At 44.0% G+C, this 18,633-nt stretch overlaps 1 protein-coding gene across 1 annotated transcript in view; it reads left to right on the forward strand.

Annotated features, from left to right (window-relative positions):
* The window catches only part of RYR3 (ryanodine receptor 3), a 572,028-nt gene that overhangs the window by 549,442 nt on the left and 3,953 nt on the right, over positions 1 to 18,633 (forward strand). The window contains exons 92-99 of the mRNA XM_057542134.1: positions 1,332 to 1,532; positions 4,655 to 4,785; positions 9,243 to 9,285; positions 9,772 to 9,899; positions 10,322 to 10,382; positions 10,653 to 10,799; positions 16,169 to 16,303; positions 17,647 to 17,803. Coding sequence (XP_057398117.1) covers positions 1,332 to 1,532; positions 4,655 to 4,785; positions 9,243 to 9,285; positions 9,772 to 9,899; positions 10,322 to 10,382; positions 10,653 to 10,799; positions 16,169 to 16,303; positions 17,647 to 17,803 — 1,003 coding nt within the window. The remainder of the gene's footprint in view (positions 1 to 1,331; positions 1,533 to 4,654; positions 4,786 to 9,242; positions 9,286 to 9,771; positions 9,900 to 10,321; positions 10,383 to 10,652; positions 10,800 to 16,168; positions 16,304 to 17,646; positions 17,804 to 18,633) is intronic.

Below are 18,633 nucleotides of genomic sequence, written 5' to 3' on the forward strand. Positions count from 1 at the left end.
TCTGTCCCTTCCTATTGAAAACCACAAATCTAATTTTTATAAAACATGCTCTGGGCTTCCCTGGTGGCGCAGTGGTTGGGAGTCTGCCTGCCAATGCAGGGGACACGGGTTCGAGCCCTGGTCCGGGAAGATCCCACATGCCACGGAGCAACTAAGCCTGTGCGCCACAACTACTGAGCCTGTGCGTCTGGAGCCTGTGTTCCGCAACAGGAGAGGCCACGATAGTGAGAGGCCCGCGCACTGCGATGAAGAGTAGCCCCCGCTCACTGCAACTGGAGAAAGCCCGCGCACAGCAACGAAGACCCAACGCAGCCAAAAATAAATAAATTTTAAAAAAAACATGCTCTTATCCACATCAATATTGCACTTGATAAACTAATGGCTTGCTGTTGCCCATAGCAGAAAAATGGAAGTCTATAGAGGGGCGTGGCGAAGCCTAGCTTTAAGCACATGGAGAGGTTGAGGTGACTCAGCCACGCATGTGGAGACAGCCAGCAGGCAGCTGGACACGCACGGTAACAGCCTCAAAGGCGCAGCTTTGGGAGTCACTGTGTAAGGATGGCAGTGAGGCCACGGGTGTTAATGGCATCTAAGAAAGAAGGGAAATGTCTGCACTTGTGCATATGCGAGTTTGTCCTAGCCTTCTCCCAGGCTGTAGCGTATTTTTTTTTAAATTTATTTGTTTTATTTATTTATTTTTGGCTGCGTTGGGTCTTCCTTGCTGCGTGCGGGCTTTCCCTAGTTGCGGCGAGCGGGGGCTACTCTTCATTGTGGTGCGCGGGCTTCTCATTGCTGTGGCTTCTCTTGCTGCGGAGCACGGGCTCTAAGTGCACGGGCTTCAGTAGTTGTGGCACGTGGGCTCAGTAGTTGTGGCTCACGGGCTCTAGAGCGCAGGCTCAGTAGTTGTGGCGCACGGGCTTAGTTGCTCCGCGGCGTGTTGGATCTTCCCGGACTAGGGCTCAAACCCGTGTCCCCTGCCTTGGCAGGTGGGTTCTTAACCACTGCGCCACTGGGGAAGCCCCAGGCCGTAGCATTTTAAAGATTACCTCCTGCAGCTGAAGGATTGTAGAACATGTAGTAAAACTCTCCTAACTTTTAAATTTTTGGCTTGTTTTCAAGAGAGAGGTTTTGTCTCTTAAGACTTTTGTTTGCAATTATGAGAGGTGCTGGAGATTCCCAGGAACAAGGTACCTAAAAACCTCATGCCCTCATCGAGAAATGTGGAATCACTACTGTTTGCACAGCAAATGCCAGCGGTATAAAATGCGTGGGGAGAGCCCAGTGGCGGAGGTCTTTCCGGTGTTTCTAAGAGAGTGTGTGTCTTGGGCCAGGTCACCGAGGAACCTTTAGAAGAAGAGACAGAAGACATCGCACACCTGTGGAATTCCTTTAATGATGCGGAAGAGGAAGAAGCAGCGGTGTTCTTTGTCCTGCAGGAGAGCACTGGATACATGGCGCCAACATTGCGAGCCCTGGCCATCATCCACACCATCATTTCTTTAGTCTGCGTGGTGGGCTATTACTGCCTGAAGGTAAGTTGCCAGCCACTCTGAATCTAATCTGACTCCTTGGGGAAGAAGCATCATTTTTGAACCCAGCCAGCCCTTTGTTCTCTACGACTTTACTAATAGCCTAAGGTTGGTGAGGCCACAGCCTGGGCACCGCCCAGGAGCGGGTTAAAACTGCAGACTCTTGCCCCCTACCCAAGCCTTTTAAATCAGAATCTGCAGTGAACATGACCCTCAGGTGATCTGGATTCACACTCTGGTTTGAGAAGCCTTGGTCCAGGAGTCTCGCTTCAGCCACCCCTTGTTACATTGCATAGAATCAAAATCATCGGGCTAAGTCACGCGTGGAGCTGGTAATGAGGGGCTCTTCTCACCTTTGAATTTATGTTGAAATGTTTATAAAAATGCTTTTCACCTTTCAGAAATTATTAGGTTTTAGCTGTTTGAGATGAGTTACTGTTTCCGTTGTCCTATTACTGCATTAACAAATCACCCCCCAGAATTCAATGGCTTAAAATGATAACCCATTTCATCTCTGATTCTGTGTCTGCCTGGGCGCATTAGAGCGGTTCCTCTGCTCCCTGTGGAAGTGGCCACCTCAGCAACCAGCTGGGAGCTCAGATGGGCTACACTGTCCAAGATGGCCCATGCACGTTGGCAAGGGAACAGCTGGAAGGCTGGGCTCAGTTGGGGTAGCTGGGCCTCTCTCCCCCTCCTTGTAGACTCAGGGCATCTCCCTTTCCATGTGGTCTCTTCACATGCTCTGTCCAGCTGGGTAGCCGGACTTCGTGCATATGATGGCTTGGGTGTCCAAAAAGAGCACAGATGGAAGCTGTTAGCCCTTCTTAAGGCTTAGGCCCAGGACTGGCAAGGTGCCATTTCTACCACATTCTGTTGATTCAAGCAAGTCACAGGGCCAGCCAAGATTCACTGTTGCACAGAGGGTGAAGGGGGTGCTACACAAGGGCATGAATAACAGGAGACATGGTTCTCTGGGGCCATCTTCAGACACTGCTATAGCTAGCTTTGTCAATCTTCAGTCATTCTGTTTTGGGTGTTCCAAGTCCAGTTCTGTTTCTACTGCACCACAACTGTTTTTTCTCATTACATTTTTTCTTACTTCTCTTAAGTAGGAAGTTTCCTTGCCTCTACACCAAGCCACCTTTTCCCTGAGAAGAGTCCAGGAAATCTTTTTCCTATCCTTGTGGCTCTCACTTCCCCCAGTGGACTGCAGTAGCACTTAGCAAGTCCAGCTGCTCTGCTGGGGAGACCATGTGTCCTAAACTGCTCTGAGGCCTCCACTGTAACGATGAAAGAATGGATTCTGGAGCCTGGCCTCCGGGGTTGGACCCACAGCTCTGCCACTTAACCTCGCCATTCCTCTGTTTCCTCATCTGCGAAAAAGATGACTATGATAATAATAACACCAACCGCTAAAGTTGCTAAAGGGAGGATTAAGTGAATTAACATGTGTAAAATACTCAGAGCCAGACGTAGTAAACACTAGAGCATGTTCGCTACTATTCCTTAGTTCACCATCTAGAGCTCAGCTTGTCAGCTAGGGTACAGGTAACCTAGAGAAAACAAAAAGAAACACTATCTAGGGAATAAAAATGTGGAAGTTGTACTTACAAGGGAATACAAATTCATAAAAGATTGACGGAGAATGCTTCAAATCGCAGTGATCAGTACTGATCTAAAACTTGATATTATTATTGTAATTCAGAGTCACCTCGACACACAGCAGACACTAGTCAGGGTGGCTTTCCCTGCTTCCCCTCCCACATGATCCATGAACCAACACCAGGCACTGATTCTGCAGTGTGCAATGTCCATTAGTAGCCTTTGCCACCTTCCTGTCATGATTCTTTTATTTCCTCAGTGTTGTTGCCTTGTTTAAAAAAAAGGGTAAGCAGGAACTATATTCAATATCCTGTGATAAACCATAATGGAAAAGAATATGAAAAAGAAGGTATATATATATGTATAACTGAGTCACTTTGCTATATACCAGAAACTAACACATTATAAATCAACTATACTTCAGTAAAATAAATTTTAAAAATAAAAAATAAATAATTAAGGGAGGAAGAAAAAGGGTAAGCAGTAACTCTTTACGAACAATTATCTAAATTTTGCCTTTTTTATCTTGGAAATAAAGGAGCAGCGTGGGTTGGATGGATATCATGAGATTTGAGAAAAGTTATTAGAAGAAACAGTTTGGAGACCAAGGTCTCAGGGATGTTGCCAAGTACCCAGTAGCTTCCCGGGTGGATGAGAAGCCCTAGCTCTGTCTGAGTTAAGCTTTTCTGGCTAGTGGAGCTCTGGCTCTTCTGCCTTCTCATTTCCTGGGATTCCAGTCGTATCCTCTGAGCTTGCTCATTCTGTCCCTTATCTGAAGTGTGTGTGTCTGGCGATGGTTGGAGCAAGTGGATTATTTTCCCAGCATTTTCTGTGTATGTACTGCTTTTGTGATAGGTCTTTATAACCATGCCACCATGTGTAGGCTAGAAGCAGTCATAACTATAAGAGAATGGGAAGCGATGGTAGGGAACAAATAAGTGTGCCTGGCAGGAGCTCTTCTCAGAAGGAATGTCAGGAAGAAAACTTCAATAGCAAAAGACTATGCACAGAGCCCAGTGAATCCTCTCGTTGTAACCATTAAGCCATATTTCATTAATCAGAATTCAAAGACATGAGATGAATATGACCTTAGCCATTGAAGGGGGTTGGAACTTTTCATTGTTATTTCTGCAGCTGTCCAATATATTCTAGAATAGTTTATTATGCTTTCTAAGTCTTGGTTTACCTCCAGCCTAAGTGTTTTAGGAGACCTAAGTCATTCGGCCCTGTGATTCATCTAAATGTGGTCTTCTCACCAGGACGGGTCAAGAAGTCCAGTTTGTAATACTATCAGCTGTTTAAAGGATGACCCAAATCATATCAGCCTTGGAGAGGGAGGTGCCTGAGCCAGAGGACTGAGAAGTGATTTCTTTGGCTTTGGACCCACAACTAGGCACCCTAAGAATCCCACTACAAAGAGTTTGCTGCCCTGAAGTTGGAAGGCCAATTTGTGAGCTACGCATGGGAGAGGATGCTTTCATTAGAAAGCCTTCTCTGAGTAACCAGTGTCTTCCCATTCCTAGGTTCCTTTGGTGGTATTCAAAAGAGAAAAAGAAATTGCCAGGAAGCTGGAGTTTGATGGCCTGTATATCACCGAACAGCCTTCTGAAGATGACATCAAGGGGCAGTGGGATCGCTTGGTAATCAACACACCGTAAGTTTCCCCCCACCCCAAAAAGAAAACGGAGTTTCTAGTGTAAATAGGATAATACCTTCTTCAGCAGCCCTGGAGACTGATTAATATAAGCCTTCCTTTGGTTTCTGGGACTTGTTTTCTCCCCTGCCTTTTCACAAAGTAACCGATTGTGCCTCCAACAGTTATATGTATCCCTATGCATTTCATGGGGGGACAGAGGATATTATCAGAAAGTGCTGAGCATATTTAATTAAGACCAGATGGTCCAGCACAATACTACTGAATCTAGTTTTCCATGTCCGAGTCATACAGTGTTTCCCTGGCCCGGGGTGTCAGTGATCAAGCTGATCAGCTTCTCCAGAGTCCCCAGATAGCACAGCAGCCCTGTGACAGCACCACCTCTGAAGTCTTCTCCCTAAACAAGTAGCCTGGTTGGTACTAGAACTCCTCCCAATATAATTTGATAGGCAGTTCCACGGGCAGTTAAAATAGGCCCATCTGAGTGGGGATGTTAGGACCCGTGGGGTGAAGCCTGCCTTCTTGGTAGGCACGTGTACAATTGCTAACGTGCTGGAGACAAGCATTGGTTCTAGAGGCAAAGAGGTAGAATACTGAGTCAGCTTTATAACTTAGACACCCGTGACCTAGGGCAAGAGAATCAGGTTTGAGAAACCTCAGTTTCCTCTTCATTAATAGAGGGATGAGAATACCACCGCCTACAGTCCTGGGAGGACTCATGAATGGATTGTCACGTGCTTGGTACAGTGCCTGGCACGTGGCTGTTCGTTAGTCCCCTCCCCTGTTAAAGAAAAACGGCCATCAGCAATAAGTCAGACAAATACCATATGATATCACTTATATGTGGAATCTAAAAAATACAACATAGAGAATATAACAAAAAAGAAGCAGACTCACTGATACAGAGAACAAACCAGTGGTTACCAGCGGGGAGAGGGAAGGGAGAAGGGGCGATATAGGGACGGGGAGTAAGAGGTATAAACGATTAGGTATAAAATAAGCTACAAGGATATACTGTACAACACAGGGATTATAGCCAAATGATTAAGATTGTAAATTTTAAGTTATGTATATTTTACCACAATAAAAATTTAGAAAAAAAAATGACCACCATTAGCAAAGGTGATGCTCTAACGCCAGTGTATTCACAATAGGGAAATGAGAGTTGCAAGATAAATTAATGTGATGAAAGAAAAGTCAAGAAATAGGGCTGAATATGTAAACAAAGATGACTGTTGAAACTCTTGGCTGTGCCAATAAAATATGCACATCTAGAAACAACCACCCTGACCCCTGGAGGAAGAAAATGCCATTTATTCAAAGATGGTTAGGCAAATCGAGAGAGGCAGCTCTACACAGGCACCGCTGAGCTTTTTTTAATAGTCCCTAGAAAGGGAAGACTCCTCTCTTAGGGGAAAAAAGGTGTGAGCAGGCAAATCAAAAGCTTGCTTCGGCCTGCAGGTCACTGCCAATCTCCTCACTTAAGGAAAACTAAGGGAAACTACTAAGACTTATTTCTGACCCTTTGTTATTATGGTATAGAAATTTTGAATATTAAATAATCTCATTCCTTGGTAAGCTTTCTGTAATTATCAGTAACGCTTGTGTCTGTGGCACGTTATAGCCTAAAAGTCCCAGTAAAAACGCAGTTCAGTTTCTAGAAATTAATCCTAAGGAGATACTGAGACAAGAACACCAAACTGTTTTAACAAGGACAGTTGCTGACATTTATTTGAAGTGGCTGAAATGCCCATGAATAGGGAAACGCATGTATAAGTAAAACAACTGTTTTAAAACATTTAGATCAATGAACTTTGATTATTTCTTCACGATAATGGCATCATTGTACATGTAGTGCTTTGTAACCTGCTTTTTTTTGAGTTAACTATATGTCATGGAGAGCTTTCTTTTTTAATTTTATTTTTGTATTGTTAAATACACATATAGAAGAAAATATAAAAATGTGTAAGTATATTTTAAAGTACAGTAATAAAATGAACTACAAAGCTTTAAAACTGGAACATCGCTGAAGACTTTGAGGTCCCAGACGTTATCCTCTCAGGCCCCTATCCTCCCCAGGCCCCAGCTAACCACCCTCCTGACTTTAGTGCTCTCCATTCTTTTGCCTTAGTTTATAGTGTTACCACTTAGGTATGTGTCCCTAGATACATGGTTTCATCTTAACTAGTTTTGAGCTTTATATACATGGAGTTATACCATATGCATTGTACTGTCATTTGAATCTTTTGTTCAGCACCCTCTTCAAGAACTCATCTGTTGAATACGTTGATATGTGTGGCCCGAATTGGTCATTTTCAAAACTGTAGCATTTTCCATTAGGAGTATATTATTGTGCATTTATCCATTTTCCTGACAGTGGCTATTTCAACTGTTTCCCACTAGTGTCTGTTGGAAACAGTGCTGTAAGAAATATTTTTATACCTGGTGCACAAGTAAAAGAGTTTCTCTGGAGTAGATAGCAGGAGACGAATTTGCTGAATAGGATATGCAAATGTTTGTCCCCATTTACATTAAACCAGCACCCTGTGAGAATTCCTGCTTCTCTGTCTCCTTGTCAGCACTTGTTATCCTCAGATAACTTTGCTCATCTGGTAGGCTTGTAATAGCATCTCATTGTGCATTCTGCTGGTTTCTAAGAGGTTGAGCAGCTTACGTTGTTTTTCTTGACCATTCACATATAGATCTGTCACTTATTTATGCATTTCCCTGCTGAAGGTTCTTGGCCTACCCCACACTTAAAGGAATATTACCAAGTGGAATTATGTCTTCTACCTTGAAGGAGCTTACATACCTGGTCAGGAGACAAGAATATTCAGATCAAAGTAAGATTACATCTGTGAAAGGGTCTTCACCAGAGCCTTTAGTCACTGGCCCTTCAGGATCACTTGTGGAATTTTCCACTTACGCCAAAATATGGCCAACCCTGAGCTGTATCTTACAGACCATTTTTTCTAAAAGATTTAAGAGAAAGGTGATACCAGTGTGGACAGAGGAAGACTGGCTTGTTTTTATTTGTTTTATTTTGGATTCTAAATACCATACATGAAAAAAAATCAAGTAGCAGAAAAATGGACAAAGAAGGAAGTCAAAATAATTACTTCCATCCCCCATAGATAAAATCTATTAGCAGTTTGCTTTGTTTTTAAGTGGCATTTGGATGTTTAAGACCAAGACTGCTGGGGACTTCCCTGGCAGTCCAGTGGTTATGACTTCGCCTTCCAGTACAGGGGGTGTGTGTTCGATCCCTGGTCGGGGGAACTAAGATCCCACATGCCTCGCGGCCAAAAAAGCAAAACAGAAGCGATATTGTAACAAATTCAATAAAGCTTTAAAAACGGTCCACATCCCAAAAGAATCTTAAAAAAAAAAAAAAAAAAGACCAAGACTGCCTTAAAGATCCAAAAAAAATTTTTTGTTTTGTTTAAAGATTGCCACCCTGTTGTAAGAGAGGTGCCAATTGCTCAGGGTTATTCTTCTGAGAGGTCCACGAACAGAGGGAGGCCCCCCCCTTCCTCATCACCAACTTGGGTGGCCTCTATGGCATAGGGGACTGTTGTGTTCCAGAGCTAACAAGAACGATTTACAAAGGAAGGAAAACAGAAGTAAGAATGTTTGCACCAAGGGCCAGAGGTTCCTTGGCTGCAAACTAGACTCCCAAGGAACCTCTCAGGAAGGACTGATCATTCTGGAGGGGAGCAAAATATTTTAAATGGTTTCTACCAACATACCTGAAAGTAACAGTTATTTCTCGACTTTAACAATAAGAAGCTATTTGCAGTGGAGCTGGTACTAGCTACTTGCCAGAAGAAAGCTGTTCCCTCTGTGGGGTTAAGGTTGGGATGGCATAGGAACTACCTCCAAAGGAGAGAGGGATCTCATTCCTGGGGTAAAGCGCACCCACCCCACAGGAGTTATGCAGGAATGGAGAACAGAGTAGAAGAGCACTCCCTTAAGAAAACCCCCATGTAAATTAACTAACAGTGATTTCCAGACTGGAAACTTCATAGTTAGGGACCTTGTCTACACCTCCCACCACCGTGTCCCCAGCACCTACCCCAGTTACTGCCATAAAGTGGGCACTCAGTGAAGGAAGGTTGAATGCATGTGTTTCCTGCAGGGTTTGGTTTCTAGTTACACTGAGCTCAAGACACATATCCCTGCCTCTAGCTAGTCTGTCATCACAATTCCTGGCTCTTAACCATAATTTTGAAGTAGAAAATGCAAAGGAGCTTTCCAAGTGTTTCAGAACTCACCACAAAGCAGTGAAACCAGAAATCAGACCTGCGGTGACTCTGAACTTCAATCAGGTCTTGAATTCTTCAATGAGCAGGACAAAACCCCAAAAGATCACAGGTCCAGACACTCAAACTGCAAAGTTTCTTGATGTGCTTGCCTTGATGTTGTTAAGAATCTCCCTGTTTCATTTTCTTCTTCAGATCTTTTCCTAATAACTACTGGGACAAGTTTGTAAAGAGAAAGGTATGCCTTGTTGGGGGGCGGGGCATGGGGAGTAAATTCCATGACCTCCGAAGAAATGTAGATTGTTTTTTTTTAAGTTCTCCATATACGAACATGAATAAATGTAATGGTGCTTTTATGATGCTATCTCGAGAAGAGTAAGTCACAGAAGGGGTTTTACATGGACGTATGTAGGTTTGGGGCTTAGTTCCTATACTCATCTGCCTTAATCAGCTTAACAAAATCACTGTTTTCTACATACTAGGTTTTTTCTCTCCTCCTAAATGATAGCTAGAAAAGCAGTTTTCACTTAATTGTCTTTATCACTTCTCTTTTCTCTGGAGGTTATTTTTTTTCTCTTTATTTTCCTTTTGCATTTTGACTCATGTCTTTATCAACCCCTTGGAAGAGCCCAGAGCGTAACACAGCTCTGACGGCACTGGGGCTGCAGAAAACATTGGTGGTGACGCACGGCCCGAGCTCACCCTGTCATCCTCTCTGCTTTAGGTGATCAACAAGTATGGAGATCTCTACGGAGCAGAACGCATCGCTGAACTCCTGGGGTTGGACAAAAATGCCCTCGACTTTAGCCCCGTAGAAGAGACCAAAGCAGAGGCAGCCTCCCTGGTGTCATGGTACAGAGCTTAGGAGTTAAATCCCGAAGTCTGGCTGACTAGACCCTTTATCTTCCCAGTTCTCTTCCCTGTGCTACAGGGAAAGCTCACAATCATGTCTTCGCTGTCTTAGACTCTGGTCTCGCCTAAGTGTTTCTTCTAGGTTCTAAAATATGGGAGGGGGAGAGCAATGCTTTAAAAAAATTCTAAAGACTTATCAGCCTTTATGCCTGATAGAGCTGAAAGAGAAAGACTAATTAAAATTTCAGGGTGTGTGATTCAGCCATTCTCATTCTCATGGTGAACACATACAACTTGATAAAGCTCAGAGCTGTATTTAGGTTATTAAACCCGAGAGAGAAAAAAATTCATTTTTTCCCCTTACTAAACACTTAACTAAATCTTGACATTTTTAAGTTTTGAAATGATTTGTTCCCCTTTAGGCTAAGTTCCATCGACATGAAGTACCATATCTGGAAGCTGGGAGTTGTTTTTACTGACAATGTAAGTATGGCATCTGGGAAAGCAAAATTCTGTGCCCCAAGTCCAGGGATGTCATTAGATGCCACAGAGAAACAAGCTATGGAGGCGGCTCAGGAAGATGCAGGGAGTGCTTGTCAAAGACAGAGGGCCCTAGGGTGCTGGGGGGACACTCCTCTCTTGTGCAGTAGTATAAGGCAGATGGGGCTTGACTTGGGCAATTCTTGAGCCAGCTCAAAGCACCTCAGCCCCCCGAATGCCTGAAAAGCTGCTCAATTTCTTCCATTTCCCCAGTCCTTTCTCTACCTCGCCTGGTACACGACCATGTCAGTCCTGGGCCACTACAACAACTTCTTCTTCGCTGCTCATCTGCTGGATATCGCGATGGGCTTCAAGACTCTGAGGACTATTCTGTCATCTGTCACTCACAATGGCAAACAGGTATGGGGTTTATACTGCTGCAGAACGGGAGGGACCTAGATATGGTTAGGAAAAAAACATAACCAGTGGGCTTCGCTGGTGGCGCAGTCGTTGAGAACCCTCCTGCCAATGCAGGGGACACGGGTTCAAGCCCTGGCTGGGGAGGATCCCACATGCCACGGAGCAACTAAGCCTGTGTGCCACAACTACTGAGCCTATGCTCTGGAGCCCGCGAGCCACAGCTGCTGGGTCCACGTGCCACAACTCCTGAGGCCCGTGCACCTAGAGCCCGTGCTCTGCAACGAGAAGCCACCACTATGAGAAGCCCGCGCATCACAACGAAGAGTAGCCCCTGCTTGCATCAGCTAGAGAAAGCCTGCACGCAGCCATGAAGACCCAATGCATCAAAAAAAAAAAAAAAAAAAGAACCAATGACTTAGATATATTTAGATCTATACATATACACACATATATACAGCTATATGTGTATATAGGTAGATATATATAGCTATATATGTTATATACATGCATATGTGCATTTCTATATATACCTATATAGTCATTGCTTATATACCTATATAGTCATTGCTCTACATCCAGTCTCATCAATATCCAGTCTGTCTTCTACAGAATTGTCAGGGTCATTCCCGTGATTAAAGTCCTCTAATGGTTCCTCCCGTGAACAAATTCAAACTCCCTAGCATTTTATTCCTCATTAAGTACAAATCCATGAATGAGACATGTTCCCTCATATCTCTAAATATTTATAGGAGAAGGGAGAAAAGAAAGGAGTTGTTAATATGTACCCAGCTTGGTACAGCCATTATGGGAGACAGTATGGCGGTTCCTCAAAAAACTAAGTATAGAACTGCCATATGATCCAGCAGTTGCACTTCTGGGTATATATATCTGAAGGAGATGAAATCAGTATCTCAAAGAGATATCTATATTCCCATGTTCATAGCAGCATTATTCCCAATAGCCAAGATATGGAAACAACCTGTGTCCATCAATGGATGAATGGATAAACAAAATTTGTTATGAACATACAGTAGAATATCATTCAGCCATTAAAAAAAGGAAATTCTGCCTTTTGCAACAACATAAATGAGCCTAGAGGGCATTCTGGTAAGAGAAATAAGCCAGACACAGAAAGACAAATACTGTATGGTGTCACTTATATGTGGAATCATAAAAAAGGCAAACTTCTAGAACCAGAGAGTAGAGCAGTAGTTACCAGGGGCTGGGTGTGTTGGGGGAAATGGGGAGCATTGGTCAAAGAGTACAAACTTTCAGTTATTAAATAAATTAGTTCCGGGGATCTAATGTAAAGCATGGTGGTTATAGTTAAAAATGCTGTATTGTATACTTGAAATTTGCTAAGAGAGGAGATCTTAAGTGTTCTCAGCACACATACACACACACACGCGCGCGCGCGTGCGCACACGCGCGGTAACTGTGTGAGGTGATGGATATGTTAATTAACTTGATTATGGTGATCATTTTATAATGTATGCATATATTAAATCATCACATTGCACAGCTTAAAAAATAAAAATTCCAACCAGAAAAAAGTCAGATTAACCTTTAATTGTTCTAAAATGAAACGGTGCTAGATCATCAGGTATTACGATGGTTTATTTCTTCTAGGCTTCTGGTAGCGGCACCAGTTTCTTGGTTGACACTAAAAAGAATGGAGGAAAGCTAGAGATAGAAATTTGCTGCCACAAACAAGAAGCTAAAGTTTGGGGAGGTAATAAGAGAACCTGTGATATAGATGTTTGCTTAGAGAGTGGTAAATACTTCCTTATAGGTTCCTGGGAGAAAGGGCATTGTGTATTATTTTTCCGTGTGTGTCTTGGGAAGTTTTATCCTATAAAGGTGCCGTTTCCCAAAACGGGATTTATGGAATGCCAGTTGTTCTTTTAGAATTCTTTTCTTCCCCTTTACTCAGATATAGAAAGTTCAGATTTTATTGATTTGGTTTAATGGTGTTATACAAAACTGTACCTTAAATGAAAAGTTTAAACAATGAATTTCTTTTAATTAAAAAAAATTTTATTGGAGTATGGTTGATGTACAATGTTGTGTTAGTTTCAGGTGTACAGCAAATTGAATCAGTTATACATATACATATATCCACTCTTTTTCTAGATTCTTTTCCCATATAGGCCATTAGAGAGTATTGAGTAGAGCTCCCTGTGCCATACAGTAGGTTCTTATTAGTTATCTGTTTTATATATAGGAGTGTATATATGTCAATCCCAATATCCCAATTTATCCCTCACCCCCTTATCCCCTGGTAAGCATAAGCTTGTTTTCTACATCTGTGACTCTACTTCTGTTTTGTAAATAAGTTCATTTGTACCCATTTTTTTAGATTCCACATATAAGCGATATCATACGATATTCGTCTTTCTGTGTCTGACTTACTTCATTTAGTATGACAGTCTCTAGGTCCATCCATGTTGCTGCAAATGGCATTATTTTGTTCTTTTTTATGGCCGAGTAATATTCCATTGTATATATGTACCACATCTTCTTTATCCATTCCTCTGTTAATGGACATTTAGGTTGCTTCCATGTCCTGGCTATTGTAAATAGTGCTGCATATTGGGGTGCATGTATCTTTTCGAATTATGGTTTTCTCAGGGTATATGCCTAGGAGTGGGATTGCTGGGTCATATGGTAGTTCTATTTTTAGTTTTTTAAGGAACCTCCATACTGTTCTCCATAGTGGCTCTATCAATTTACACTCCCACCAACAGTGTAGGAGGGTTCCCTTTTCTCCACGCCCTCTCCAGCATTTATTAAACAATGAATGTCTTATACGAGCTTGCCGACTAGACTCTGGCAAGATTGTTAAAAAAAATATGCCCAGTTTGTGCCATGTGCTGGGTATTGCAGTAGGCTCACAACCACCCTATAAGGTAAGTGTTACACTCACTTGAGAGAGAAGAGCACTGAGGCTCAGAGAGGCTAAGTATTTCACCCAAGAGCACACAGCTGCCAAGTGGCAGAACTTAGATTCAAGCCCATTTGTTCCTTGGTGCAAAGCCCACATTCTTTTTTATTTTTAAATTTTATTTATTATTTTTATTTTTGGCTGTGTTGGGTCTTCGTTTCTGTGCGAGGGCTTTCTCTAGTTGCGGCAAGTGGGGGCCACTCTTCATCGTGGTGTGCGGGCCTCTCACTATCGTGGCCTTATTGCGGAGCACAGGCTCAGTAGTTGTGGCTCATGGGCCCAGTTGCTCCACGGCATGTGGGATGTTCCCAGACCAGGGCTCGAACCCGTGTCCCCTGCATTGGCAGGCAGATTCTCAACCGCTGCGCCACCAGGGAAGCCCCAAAGCCCACATTCTTTCTCTTTTTCTAAACCGGCTGCTTTCCATGAGGTCTGCTATCCAAGGTTCAAATCACTAAATTCATTGTTCAAGAAGCCGCTGAATATGTCTGTTCTGGTACTTATCATGCCCACTCCCTTTTGTGTAGCAGCTTGAGGGCAAAGATTTTATGCTGTTTGTTGATCTTCACAGTTCCAGCCCAGCACCTAGTCCCTGGTATAGGCCCGATGAGCAGGTCCTGTGTAGTCCTCATTTATTGTGCCTCTGAAAGCCGAGAAACAAACAGGCCCTGTGACCCTGGCAAAGGTCCAAGGCAGGTGTCTTCGTTATGAAAAATGTCACTTTGCTCAACCGTCATAATTCTTATAGTAACTTCAAAGCTGTGACAATTATCCAGTTCATGGTTAGTTATGAAATATTGTGATGTAGGGATACCCATGAGCCCAAGGAATCTGTAGTTTCTATTTTTTTTAGTTTTTAAAAAATTTTATTGAAGTATAGTTGATTTACAATGTTGTGTTGATTTCTTCTGTACTGAAAAGTGACTCAGTTATACATATATGTATATATATATATATTTTAAAAATTTTATTGAAGTATAGCTGATTTACAATGTTATATTAATTTCTTGTAGTTTCTTTAGAAGCAGCATTAGAACTTATGGTTACCAAAGGGGGGTAGGGAGGGATAATTTAGGAGTTTGGGATTAACATATACCCACTACTATATATAAAATAGGTAAATGACAAGGACCTACTGTATATAGCACAGGGAATTATACTCAATATTTTTTTTTTATACTCAATATTTTTTTTTTTTTTTTGATTTATGGAAGCTGCCTTTTTTTTTTTTTTTTTTTTAATGAGGATCTTGAATCAGATGCGTATGATTGATTGATTGATTGATTGATTGATTTTGGCTGTGTTGGGTCTTCGTTTCTGTGCGAGGGCTTTCTCCAGTTGTGGCAAGCGGGGGCCACTCTTCATCGCGATGCGCGGGCCTCTCACCGCCGCGGCCTCTCTCGCCGCGGAGCACAGGCTCCAGACGCGCAGGCTCAGCAGTTGTGGCTCACGGGCCCAGCCGCTTCGCGGCATGTGGGATCCTCCCAGGCCAGGGCTCGAACCCGTGTCCCCTGCATTAGCAGGCAGACCCTCAACCACTGCGCCACCAGGGAAGCCCCAATATTTTTTAACAACCTAAATGGGGAAAGAATTTGAAAAAGAATAGATACATGTATATGTATAACTGAATCACTATGCTGTACACCTGAAACTAACACAGTATTGTAAATCAACTCTACTTCAATTAAATCAATAAAAGCAGCATTAGAGTGAAGCCTTGGGTCACTGCTATCTCTGTGAAAAAACAAAGTAACCATCCTCAGAGCGCCATCACTGTTCTCATCCTTAAATCCCTGTGTAGTTTATATGCGCCCCGTGCAGTACCGCAGCTGTTGGGCTGCCATAACAAAATACTGAAGACTGGGGGCTTAGACAACAGACATTGATTTCCTCTCAGTTCTGGAGGCTGGAAGTCCAATATCAAGGTGTGGGTAGCTTGGTTCCCTCTGAGGCCTCTCTCCTTGGCGTGCAGCTGGCTGACTCTTGATGCTTTTTCACTTGATTATCCTTTGATGCATACGGCTACCTGGTATCTCTCCTTCTGAGTCCTACCTCCTCCTCTTGTAAGAACACCAGTCAGATTGAAGCAGGGCCCACCCTCACGGCCTCATTTTAATTAAATCACCTCTTTAAAGGCCCTATCTCCAAATGCAGTCACCTTCAGAGGTGCTGGGGGTTAGGGCTTCAACATATGAATTCCAGGGGAACACAATTTGTTCCATAACAGTCCATCATTACTCTTTTCTCCCAATAAGCCTGTTTCTCTCTGTGATCTTGCTTTCCTTCGGCACCTGCTGTATGACAGCCTTCGTTCCAGACCCCTCATCTTTCCCCTTTCCTCTGTTTTCTTGGAGTCTCCCGCCAACCTTTCAAGGTGGAGAAGACCCACCTCCTCTTCCCTCTCTCTCTCTCTTTCCGCTCCCAGTTGGTCCTGACTGTCGGTCTCCTGGCCGTGGTGGTTTACCTCTATACCGTGGTGGCGTTCAACTTCTTCCGCAAGTTCTACAACAAAAGTGAAGACGACGATGAGCCCGACATGAAGTGTGATGACATGATGACGGTGAGAATTCCCTGTAGGGCCACCTGGTCACCTGGCCTGGCTGGGACAGAAGGGCTGTGGGTAGAGTGGAGACAGAGCAGGACAGAGATGAGAGTAGAACACCGATGTCTCATCCGAAAGGGAGGTGGGTCCTGGAAAGACAGAAGTGATGGAATAGACCACTTGTCGGGGCCCAGGTGGAAAGAGAAGCACACAGCTAAGCGGATCACCATCCATCCACATATGTGTGTGGTGAAGACGTGAGTTACCTGTGTCTGTGTCTCATGGAAGTCAAGCTCTGATTCTTTGCCTCTGAGAGCTCAGAGCAAAGTCCCATGAATCTGGTGCTCCGTCTATTTCAGCAAGCCAGTGGGGCTTGTTTCAGAAGAGCCATGTCGTCTGAAAAATGTCACAGCAGCAGGACTGGGTCAGGGCGGGGCTGGGGCTCCTGCCCGGCCAGCCCCTGCGGGCATAGAAGGGCACAGCGCAGGGTGAGGCAGCACAGCTGCAGTAGCATCTCTGGACGTTTATCATGACCAGATTTCAGGAAAAGAATGTGTGTATCAGAGACAGGTGACAGTACACTGCCCCCCTGCCCCCGCCTGTGATCGTTTCTCCAGAAAATAGGTACGCTTTTTGGCTAAAAACTCTCCGTGTGCTTTCTTGGGGCAGGCAGCCCATGAGACAGCAACACTACAGGCACAAGAGCAACCGTATGACCAGCGTGGGCTCCGTGCTGCCGCTGGCTTTTGATTTACCAGCCATAAGACTGCCTCCACACTCCCATCCCAAAGCCATCACAGCCAGTCAGGAGGAGAGACAGAGGGCAGCCTGCTCTGTGAGCCCTGGCCCAGGTGCCTACCTGGAGCACACGGGCACTTGGGAGGAGATTCTGCAGGGAGCCCTGCCCTCCCAGGTGCGCAGAGGATGCCAAGTAGGGGAGGCCTTTTCCCGGAGGCTGTAGCCCGGCCCCAGGTCCAGGCTGGCACTTTAAAATTAAGTGAGAGAAAACTCGTATCTGGCATATGCCATCCTCATCAGGGCAGAAAGTTCTTTTAACTTATACACACCTAGAGTGAATTCTCATGTGTGTGTCAAAGAGTTCAAAACTGTTTTTAAGAAAAGAGCAAAAAGTACCTTTTAAAGGCTACGTGGAACAGCAATCTTTCCATCTTTATAGACACCAACCTAACCAGAGGGTGTAGAGGACAGAGTCAGCAGCATGAATGTGTTATTGTGAAGAGTACCCTTCTCCTGCCTCAGGGCTGTCATGTTTTGACCTTATTACATGAATGATCTGACCATCGCTGTAAAAACAAAACTCTGCGGCTTTTACCTGAATCGCCATCATTTTTCTTCCCTAGTGTTACCTGTTCCACATGTACGTGGGAGTGAGAGCTGGAGGTGGCATTGGCGATGAAATTGAAGACCCCGCTGGGGACCCGTACGAAATGTACCGCATCGTCTTTGACATTACATTCTTCTTCTTCGTCATTGTCATCCTGCTGGCCATCATCCAAGGTATGCTTGCCGGTTATGTCGTCTGCGTGGGGCTCAGTCAATCTGATTCCCTTTGCCTTTCTGCATCTGACTTAATTGTTTTATGTAAAGAGGTTTATGCATTCGCTTACTTGTTAATTCAACAGACATCTCTTGAACGTCTACCATATATAAAGGCAAACATACACCCAGGCACTGATACAGGAAACTTGAGCATCCTTACGGAGGACTCCCCCTCCCCCAGTCCTTCATTACCCACTCTGAATTGATCATTTCTGTCTCATTCTGCTTCCTAAATATCTCCTTTGGCTAGTGCTGCCCCACACCCTCATGATTCCTGCCCTGATCATTTTCCTCCCAGGCAGTGGGGTGGGAAGGAGCAGAAAGAGGAGCTATGAGAGTGTGACGTGTTTTTTCCTTCTTTGCGGGGAGAGGTACTGGTATTTTGGTCAGTAGCTTGTCAGGAATTAGAGCAAGAGGGTGATGAATTCAGTTTGAGTCATGCCGAGTTGAGGTACCTATGAGACATCGTGCAGGCGTTGAGGGCTAATAAGCAGTTAACTGTAATCGGTCTTTCGAGAGACAAGTCAGGAATGGAATAAGATAGAAATATTATATTCAATAAGGACACACAAGACAAATATTAATGAATACAAAAATAAAAGAAATGGGATCCACTGGTGGTGGTGGTCAAGGATGTAGACGTAGAGATTTCCCAGAAGGAAAAGCAAAGACACTGAGGGAGGAGCCCTGATGGATACATATCAATGCCTCAGGGACTAAAAGAGGAAGAGCCGATAAGGAAGACAGAAAGGGAACAGCCAAGCAAAACAGTAGGACAAGGAAGGAAG

The sequence above is a fragment of the Balaenoptera acutorostrata genome, chromosome 3, assembly GCF_949987535.1.
Source record: "Balaenoptera acutorostrata chromosome 3, mBalAcu1.1, whole genome shotgun sequence".
Taxonomy (NCBI): domain Eukaryota; kingdom Metazoa; phylum Chordata; class Mammalia; order Artiodactyla; family Balaenopteridae; genus Balaenoptera; species Balaenoptera acutorostrata.